The 10334-nt window shown below is 34.5% G+C and overlaps 2 protein-coding genes across 2 annotated transcripts; both read left to right on the top strand.

Annotated features, from left to right (window-relative positions):
- Positions 1–1992: 1992 nt before the first annotated feature.
- LOC116341746 lies at positions 1993–3680 on the top strand. The gene is made up of 4 exons (XM_031768998.1): positions 1993–2292; positions 2362–2475; positions 2548–2618; positions 2750–3680. The coding sequence occupies exons 1-4, from the start codon at positions 2027–2029 to the stop codon at positions 3274–3276; spliced, it is 978 nt and encodes a 325-aa protein (XP_031624858.1). The 5' UTR covers positions 1993–2026; the 3' UTR covers positions 3277–3680.
- A 1181-nt stretch (positions 3681–4861) lies between these two features.
- Positions 4862–10135, top strand: LOC116341745 (gustatory and odorant receptor 22-like). The gene is made up of 16 exons (XM_031768997.1): positions 4862–5442; positions 5566–5766; positions 6232–6270; positions 6346–6453; positions 6518–6698; positions 6773–6786; positions 6851–6856; positions 7221–7270; positions 7713–7842; positions 7962–8031; positions 8132–8192; positions 8530–8657; positions 9038–9197; positions 9650–9721; positions 9793–9882; positions 9956–10135. Exons 2-16 carry the CDS (start codon positions 5628–5630, stop codon positions 10049–10051), a joined length of 1344 nt encoding a protein of 447 aa, XP_031624857.1. The 5' UTR covers positions 4862–5442; positions 5566–5627; the 3' UTR covers positions 10052–10135.
- Positions 10136–10334: the final 199 nt, after the last annotated feature.

The following is a 10334-nucleotide window of genomic DNA, read 5'->3' on the forward strand; positions in this document are numbered from 1 at the left end:
TTAGTGTTAAAATTCGATCAACTTGACTATAATTATACTCTGGCCAAATAATCGCCAAAAAAATGCATTTTTATGACGCAAAAATGAAAAAAAGATCATTTCTCCCAAATGTCATTCTAGAGAGAAAGTTCAAAATCGATTCTATCAAAAACTCGAGCAAATCGGTAAAAACGGTTGGTATCATAAAATTCTATAGTTCAAAAATGTACGCACAGAAATAATATTACTTGTTGTTTTACATTACGTGAAAGTTTCAGTTTTATTTAAGGTATTTTTGATGATTAATCCAATCCCATACAAAATTTACAACTCTTAAATCCAATACAAAGAAGGTAAAAATGCCATCAAAACGAAAGAATTTCTTGATTTTTCGGTCTTATTTTTATAACTATTCGCCAAATGAGAAGAATTTTTGGAAAATTTCGAACGGCGCTATATGTGATAAAATGCCGAATACGAATAACAAAAATTAATGTACACTGCAATACACAGAAAGGAAAAGTATTTGAAGATATTGAAAATTCCCACATGATTATATGATTCAAGACCATTTCTTCAGAATCATTTGTGAAAGAATGAATGTATCTGGAAATTTATTACTGTCATAAATCGAGCGAATGGCACAATCTATTCCATAACTTTCCATCGTCGTGTTATTTCATTTGAGAGAACATTTATCACGCTCGTGTGTATATACATGTATTTAATCATTTTCATTAAAAATAAGATATTATCCAATCTGGAAGTTGATTACGTGAAAAAAACAATGCGAAGAGTCTGAGTTATTCAAACGTAAAATATATTTGCAAAAAAGACTGATGGTGATCGTTTCTATTGTAAATTTGGCAAAAACGAGTGATACTTTCCATTTTCTCTAGTAAACGATTGCGAGCAAAACATATAGGCAGATATTTATACAATTTATTTGCGAAAAAGTGATTGCATAATCGAAATTGGCGACTCTTAAAAACAAACCAATTTATTCGAAAGATTGTTTTTCCACGCATATAATTCATAACATCTGATTCGACGACGCCTTAGTCGTCGCGATGCGAAAATACTTCGATTGTTTCGATTGAATGCGCGTTTCGCGTACAATCGAGATAGTTTTTCTCTTCTGGATTCACGCTGAAAAAGAAATTCGCGATATATTATGTCTCGTTTATATGTTGCACTCGCAAAAAACACACAACAACGATACACGTTTACAGTCACTTTCATTTCAGTATATTCTATCAACCTTTTGACTCGGATGCTGGCCACGCAATGCTGAGCACGGTAATGGCTTTGCTACGCAATCGCACAAAGAAGCAATATACTTCGCACCGGACATGATATAAATTCAATAAGGTGCTGCCATTTCTTTGTTGTCTATTGTGTAAACTTTTGATTTCGACTGAAGTAAGAGAAAAAAAGCCACACACAAATAATAATAACAATAAAAAAAGATGTGAAAAGGCCATTAAGAGAAGAAAAAGAGCAACAATCATTTGCAAGCGCACAGAGCAATGAATAGACCCGACACATGCTCTTTATATGATGTTTTCTTCAACCTTTTTTTCGGAACCATTGAACGTTACCATTTCTTTTCTGTTAATTTTTCGTCGTTGGAGTCTGGGCACAAATAATAATGTGTGATCGCTCAAACAGAACGAATCTTACATATATTAACCTATGCAAACTGATGCCAACTTCCATTCGTTGAATAAATTTCGATGCAACCAACAAACATTTTGTTTTTCGGGCAAGCTCTTGCAAATTTTTACTTTATTACCGAAATTTAAGTGTAAGATCGAAAACGATCACCTCTAGTCCAAAGTTTGTTATTCCTTTTAGTCAAATTGTGATTTTTCAAAGGAGAATATGTGTTTTGTGAATTGGAATTCCACATCGGTTATATTGTGATTTTTAGTGACAGTTAAAGTCTCTTCTAACATCTGTGAATAAAGCTATAAAAGATTGTGTATACAAAAAAAATTGATTGAAACACATTTTTGGAGAAAAGTGAAAAATTGTAACCAAAAAAATGGTTCCAATATCGTTGATAGTTCTGTTTGTGTGGTTTTCAAAATTGATTTTAATCAAAGCCAATAGTGAAGTGTTCAATCAGTGCATTCGAGCTCCGAAACCCAATGTCATAAAATGTATTGGACAACAAACAATATCGTCGCTACACAATCTTGACAAAATGGATAATTTTACAATTGTCAATGGATTGGAAATGCGACGACCGGATGATGGTAGACAAAGAAGTTTGACGGAATTTTTCGTTGAAGATCCAACAGATTTTCGGTAATTTCAAAAAAAAAATCGAAAATGTGTCAAGAATTTTCCTTCTTAACCATCATTCGTTCACTTTAGAGGCATTTTGGAGAACGCCGGAACCATAGTAGGGCAGCGATCTTTGCAATGGGACTTGGGTATGATTGAGCCTGGTTTGTGTTTGCGTGTCGGACCAACATCTGATGCTAATAGGTGCGAAGATATGAATTTAAACTAATGTCATTGTTGTAAAATAATGTTGTAAAACTCTGCTCTTTTCTCTAGTGTTTTGGAATTTGTCATGGATCCGCATCAAGATCGCGACGATAGATATTCAATAGACGAACCGTCAACAGGTAAACTTTCGCTTTTGTTCAAAGAAGCCGCTCAAAAATCATGTTGGAATCTTCTTTTTTTTTCATTTTTAATTTATTCTATTTTGTCTTTTATGGTCTTAAATTTCCTTGTCAACGACGCGACGATGCAGCCCGAATTTTAACAAGACAATTTGTGTTGCCATTTTTGTTGGGCATAAAATTCAATTTGATGACAATTTTACCTTTACTATTTGCTGGAATAATTTTGTTATTGAAGAAAGCGGTGTTTTTGGGTAAATTTGCAATGTTCATCACTGGATTGCTTGGTTTTGGAAATTTGCTGTCAATTGGTCAATTTAGTGGAGTAAACCATTATCAAACACCGCATCGGCCGTCGTTTGGTTTCGGCGGCGGCGGTGGTCACCATCATCATCAGCATGGAACATTCGGAGACACATTTGGCGGAGCCGGTGGATTGAGCGGAGGCTATTATAAATCATCTGGTGCCCCAGTGTCATTCAATGAATTCGTGACCACCGAAAAAGATCCACAATATGCCGATCAATTTTATAATTTTGAAAAGAAAATCTTGCAAAATAAATCGGAAAAAGTGTTTGAAAAAGATCAAAAAGTACCGATTGCTGAACAATCCGGTCGAGCAAACACGTATCGAAATTTCGTGTGGCAATCCAGTTAAGATGTTCAGTTTTGCAACAAAACGTTTATGTTTATTTAAAACGATATTATTCATAAGTTTTTTTTGTTTGTAAATGTATTATTTCTTAGCAAAAGTGATATGCACTGAAGTGTGCACGTAAAACCAGAGAAAAAACATTCATGAATCCATTAGAGTTTTGACAAGAGAATTTATAATATATAGTTTTTACTTTGTAAGAAGATGAAATGATGTTTTTAAACACGAAAGCTCCATTAATTATGCTGGTAATGTGTAGCTGAAACATGTAATCGCTTAACATTTGCAACAAAATATGCATTTTTAAGTGAATTTGTTTTTCACTAAACGAAGGCATTTGAATGAAATATAGGCACACATGCTGTGGCAATGAATGAAAGAAAATTGAAAGAGACAAAGAGTTTAAGTAGAACACCAAATAAATGCAAATATATTTATGCGTTTTTCTGCATTGTTTTTTAATTTCCTCATTTGTAAACGTTTAGTTTATATTTAGTGCAGTGACAGCAGCAGCAGCAGCAGCACAGTGATACATTTTTCCATTGATATGTAATGTGATCTTTGTGCGACAACAGCCGAGTGTGGCAAAAGAGTTGAGAGACGCTTTGCAGTTGGATTTTTTTTTTAATTGAGCTAAATTCTTGAACTCATTTAATTTTTCTCTCACACATGGCGGCGCAAGTGTGTGTGTGTTTGTGTCTCGAAATGACTCGAGTCAACTTTCTTTGTTCGCAATTGCTATATTTGTCGGACGCGCGTCGAGTATGAATATAACAATGTATTTAGTGGAACAGTGGTATCGATTTCCAATAACTTGTATATGCACACCACATACAGAAGCAACCAAGTAAAAAAAAAAACGACGCGCACACACCAATTGTACACACAATAGCGGGACGGTCATTATCATTAACTTGCAATTTTTTTGTTGTTTTCGAATCGAAATCGAACAGAAATAATCGATGAGGTGTTGGATGCAATGGAGAAACTTCTACGGTGTTCTTTTCTCCTTCGTTTTATTCGTTGCGATTTGCGTTTTGTTCACATTTTCCATTGGTATTTGAAATCAATAATGGGAATAAAAAATAGCAACTGATTCTATATGTTGTTCCAATTATTGTCCGTATGACTTGAGAAATGTGACGCCGGCCACATGAAATAGCAACAACACGGGAATCGAACGTTTATATGAATTATTTCCTTCGTCGACTGGAGCCACACACTGAATTTATTAAACATCATAAAATTTAGATTCATATATCGTGCATTGGTTAAACGAAGCCAATTGAACTTGGAGCGGAGACAGAAGGAATTATACCATTGCAAATTATTCATTGATTACCGCGTTAAAAAGGCTAAATTGTGTGTCAATCGCACAAAACCGCATTCGTTCTTCATTCGCTTCTCTTTTTTTGTCGTTCTGAATATTTAATGGGCAAAACAGATCGCACCGCATATGGCTTCAGCACAAGACACACCGTCGTCATTGTGGTCGATTATCATTACTGGCACACAATTGACTCATCATTTCATTAAATTTGTAAAAGAAATTCGCTTTATCTCTCTTTTTCTCTCTCTTTACCATCATGAATGGGATGAACAGAAATTTAACCGTACATACAATAAATAAACAAATATACTCCAATAAAATAGGCCAAACAAACAAAATTCAGTCATCAAATTTGATTGAAACTAATAAAATCGACCATAATAGTTGTACATTTCGATCAGTTCGATTTTAACCATCGTTCATTATTCTTGTACAGTTTCGATTCTTGTAAAACACCACACTCCAACTTTATTTCATCGACCAAATTTTATAAATCGGCATCGCTTGTATCCACCAAATTTACAAAAAGATTGCGTTGTTGGTCGACACGCTATCGCCTGTGCATCGGCAGTGAAATAAACTATAAATTCAATTTAAAGTGAAAGTAACGTCGTTTTTCGTTCGTTTCCAATAAATTACCAAGTATCTCGAACTCTCCGAAATCATCGTATATGTTTATTAATCGCACACGTACAACCGATTTCAATTAGATACGAGCAGAAAAATACGCCAAATTGAAAAATCCGTGAATTTATTAAGTCGCCTGCAGAAGCGCATAAAGAATCGGAAACAAGTTGAAAATTTATCAACCACAAATCGACTGTAGTCATATATATAAAGTAAGTGTCATTGTTTCTACTGGTATTCGATATCATTGTGACATGGCTGAAATAGAGAGAGAGAGGCCAGAAATTATTGCCATCATTAGATTACATTATATCTCTGTATAATCAACTTTGTAGTCGACGGTATCGCCGTTTCAACGCAGATCGACGCCAATTTTGTGTAAAAAACGTCTAGAATTATGTATATGATACCGGATGATGAATACGATATGAACATTAAGCATGCAATGCTTCATGCTGATCTCGGTCAAATTTACGATTTGTCGAAAGAAAAGAGAAATTTAGTTCTACCATATGAAGATCGTCACAAAAAAATACGTAAGTACATTGCCGGTGCATATAGAGACACTTTGAGAGGCATTTGCTATTTTTCAAACGGTTCAGGTTCAACGTACACATTAAACACACTGTACAGTGAATGCACAACATTATTGTGACAGCGACAACAAGTGATCTTTCAAGCAAATGTACGGGCTTCTTCTCTTTTTTTTTGTTCGTTGTCGTCAACAAACCATCCTTAGCCGATATTTTTGAGCTTGCATTTGAACGACAGTCACGTTCGTTTGTAGAAAGTGAATGTGTGATCCGCTGAGATAACAATTTTGTGAGTGTACAGTGTGTGAAAATCACTGTGATCACCATAATTTACCATTTAAATTCGAATAACATTGGAAATGCCAATACCATCCATCACGCCCAAGCCAAAACCAATTGGCTATGCTTAAATAGATTCTTAAATTGCTAAGTAATTGTGATTTGTATGGTAATTTTTCACTTTTCAAGGTGATAAGAAGCGAGCTGAACGTGCTCAACTCAATTCAGGTAAGGTTTTCCATTTTTCGATCTTCAATTACGACTGCGTCTCCATTCATTTTTCGTGAACCGATATTTCGTTAGCCGATGGAGATACAGCCGAAATCAACGACCAGTTCTATCGCGATCACAAACTATTGCTAGTGCTATTTCGTGTATTGGCTGTAATGCCTATCACCCGATCGTCGCCTGGTAAGCGAGAAATTGTACATGAACACCATTTTTATTTGCCATAATTTTATTTGTACTTTCACAGGAAGAGTGACATTCAAATGGAAATCGCTCGCTACAATTTATGCCGTATTCTTTTACATTGCAATGACAGTGGTGGTATTTTATGTTGGTCGAGAACGTATTCGCATACTTTCCGAAACAAAAAAATTCGATGAAAAAATTTATGCGTACATTTTTCTCATATTTTTGGTGCCACACTTTTGGTATAGTGGAGATTTTATTAAATTGAATCGTTTTACATCGTTTTTTAATATATATTTTTTATATATATTTTTAGGATCCCGTTCGTTGGTATATTGAAGATTTTGCTAAATTGAATCGTTTTTTTTAAATATATATTTTAAATATTTTGTAGGATGGGGTAAGTTCAGCAATGTTGATGCATGTCATTCGGCGAAACAATTTGAAATAATAAGAAACCGAACGCACATCGAATTCAAAATAAATACATTCCGATCGCGCGCGGTGGATTGATTTTTCTTCTTGATTTCTTTGCTTGTTTAATTTCTTGGAAGTTGGAACGCATCAAATGTATTTTATGCGTTGTTTTTTTTTTGTTGTTGTTTTTTTCAAGTGTCTTTCTCCGTCTGTTTCTCGCATTGCTAATTCTTTTCTCGATTTTCACTTTATTTCGGTTTCTCGTTCTGCTGTCTGTTTGATATGTTTTGTGTGAATGTGATCCGTTTGCATTTATTGTCGAATCGTTTGCAATACGCAATGCACAGGTGTGGCGAAAGAAGTTGCCGTTTACAAAACAATGTGGGGTTCATTTCAGGTAAATGGATTTTTCATTATTTCTCTGCTCTCATCGTCATTTTATTTTTATTTTTCAATTCTCATCAAGTCGAATGATGGTTTTGAATTGCGTTGGAAATTTCACTTCATACGCGTGATACTTTTGATTCTTTTTTTTTGCATATTTTCTTCTTCTTGCAATTGAATTCAACAAGAATTGACACACACACATATAAAAAGGTGAAGCAAGACGAACAAAAACAACAACGATCGATTCCGTCGAAAATGCGAAAGTACTTCTCAATTTCGATGGGTGTTGGCCTTGCTTTCGATGAATCTCATATGATCATTTATGATTTTATCGAATTTAATAACTTTTCACGCATTCACCGCTGCATTCATTCAACTGCATGTATTTCGAGTGCACACGATTTTATACCGAATTATTTTGTTGTTGTTGCTCAACATGATCTTCATTTTAGGTTCGATATTATCGTGTAACGGGAAGAAATTTGGTATTTCCAAGATTGAAAATGCTGTTGTACTTCATATCGATTGGTTGCGTATTGTGCGCTCTTTTGTTTTTGATGTCGTTGAGTGCATTGCTTGAAGGTTTGTATAATCTTTAATATATAATTTCATATTTTCCGTTCGATTTTCCCTTTGCGGCGATGCATCAGCCAATCGTCGATCTATTTTAAAAATGATAATTTTTGTTCATTAAATTTTAGGATTTTTACTCTGGCACACATCGGCCTATTTTCATATCATAACAATGATTAACATGAATTGCGCCTTATGGTAAATGCTTCGTTTAGCACCACATAAAAGAGTTAAACAAAAAAATTCATGTCTTTTTTTTTGTTCTCATGCTTTTTGTTGAACGAAAATAAAAAAACAGGTATATTAACTGCCGCGGGATTAAGGAAGCATCAAAAAGTCTTTCGAATTCTTTCAAAGAGGTAAATCATTTCAACAGTGTCGTGTGTGTTTGTCTCTCATCAGTTTTTAGGTTGAAGTGAATTGAAGCCATGTTGAAAATACCATATATTTTATTTCTTCCAAAACGTTTATGGTTGAAATGAATCGGCTATAAATTTTCACATCGTGTATTCAATTTAAACTAACCAGATATACAGCGCGGATAAGTGCAATTTAATTCGTTGTAATTTGTTGGCGGCTAAAAAAAAAGAACCGAAAACACGATTCTATCGGCATTTAAAAGTGAAGCGTAACCATTATAATTTTATTGTTTGGCTCTTTTTTGTCTTTCCATAAAATTGACGCGCATGTGAATAGGATTTACATGAGGATATTAATGCGCAAATCATTTCGCAATATCGTTATCTTTGGCTGAATTTGAGTGAGATGTTGCAGGCGCTGGGAAATGCATATGCACGTACCTATTCCACGTATTGCTTGTTCATGTAAGCTTTATCGTGTTTCTTTTCGTTTTTTTTTTTGTTGTGTGCTTGTTGCAATAAACGTTTTCTTTATGTTTTTCGTTTGTAATCTGCGATGTTGGATGGAGTGCGTACTTCTTTTTATTCATTGATTTCGGGTGAAAGAAAATCGCACAAAGAGAGAATGCAAGTCTATCAATGGAAACACTGTCACTGCTGCAACAGTATTCTCTCGCCGAACCGGACGAAAATATTAAGAGAAGGAGAGAGAGAGAGAGAAAAAGCGACATTTAAAAATCAGTGAATAAAAAATTGCACACACACACCGTCATCGGATCGGAGATATGTGTAACGGGGCATTTTTTTGTAGAGCAGTTTGAGGCTACAATTAAACTTTCTTTTAGGTTTGTCAACATAACAATCGCCATTTATGGAGCTGTTAGTGAGATATTCGACCACGGATTTAGATTTTCATTCAAAGAGATGGGCCTCTTGGTCGACGCAACTTATTGTTCAATATTGCTGTTTGTTTTCTGCGACTGTTCGCATAAATCAACTTTAACGGTAAAACAAAAATCTCGTGTGAAACAGAAAGACGAGGAGCACACACACTTGCACACACACACACATACACACACCAAGCAATCATTTCCATTTTTTCTTCATCTTCTCACTGCGCTCGGCACATAGTTACCATACACAGGCATTCACACGTGAAAGACGAAAAATCGATCATTTAAAACGGTGCAAGAGCATGTATGTGCTAAACCGCATGCAAACACACACAATATTGTTGTTCGGCGAATTTCACCATCGAACCGTTTACTTTCTAGAAAGAGAGTTTTGCACGCATCATGAAAGACTATCACCTTACCATCTGCTTGTTGATTTCTTTCGAAATTGTTTTTTTTTTGGGCATTTTCTTGTCATTCTTTCTTTTATTTTATTTTGATTTGTGCTTTTTTTTAATGTCTTTCTGATTTGTTGCCGGTTGTGCGCGTTTTCCATTTCAAAAGGTTGCTCAAGGAGTCCAAGACACATTACTTTCCCTTAATTTATTCAATGTTGATTTGCCGACACAAAAAGAGGTAATTGCTATTCTCATTTCCGTTTCTAGTTTTCGACGACAATTTAATAATTTCTCTTCGTCAATCGACAGATTGATCTCTTCATTCAAGCAATTGAAATGAATCCGGCCGTTGTGTCGCTCAAAGGGTATGCCGATGTAAATCGTGAACTTTTGTCATCGGTATGTAAATCTATATTCGCTGCCAAAATATAATAATAAAAAAATATTTTTTAATTTCGATTATTTGGAACAGTCGATTGCAACGATCACAATTTATTTGATTGTTCTTTTGCAATTCAAACTATCGTTAGTCACACAATATACGCATGTCGCCGCACATTCTACTTAAATTTGAAAAAAAAAATCAAACCATTGAATTTGAACTTCTTAGTGATTTTGATGTTTTAACAAGTTTCCGTCGTTTTTACCACTGTGTGCCATAATGGATTTCAATAAAATAAAAACAAAACCATTTGGTGAAATACTCAGTGTGTTGTTTTAATGTATTTTTGTTAAAAAAGATGTCATTCATTTTAATTTTGGACTGTTTTGTTGTTTGGAATTATCTAAATACAACTATAAGTAAAATTAACTAGTGATTTTTTTGAATTATATTTCACATTTCGTCATTT

Source organism: Contarinia nasturtii, unplaced genomic scaffold (assembly GCF_009176525.2).
Source record: "Contarinia nasturtii isolate CC-2019 unplaced genomic scaffold, AAFC_CNas_1.1 Cnas_scaffold_745, whole genome shotgun sequence".
Classification (NCBI taxonomy): Eukaryota; Metazoa; Arthropoda; class Insecta; order Diptera; family Cecidomyiidae; genus Contarinia; species Contarinia nasturtii.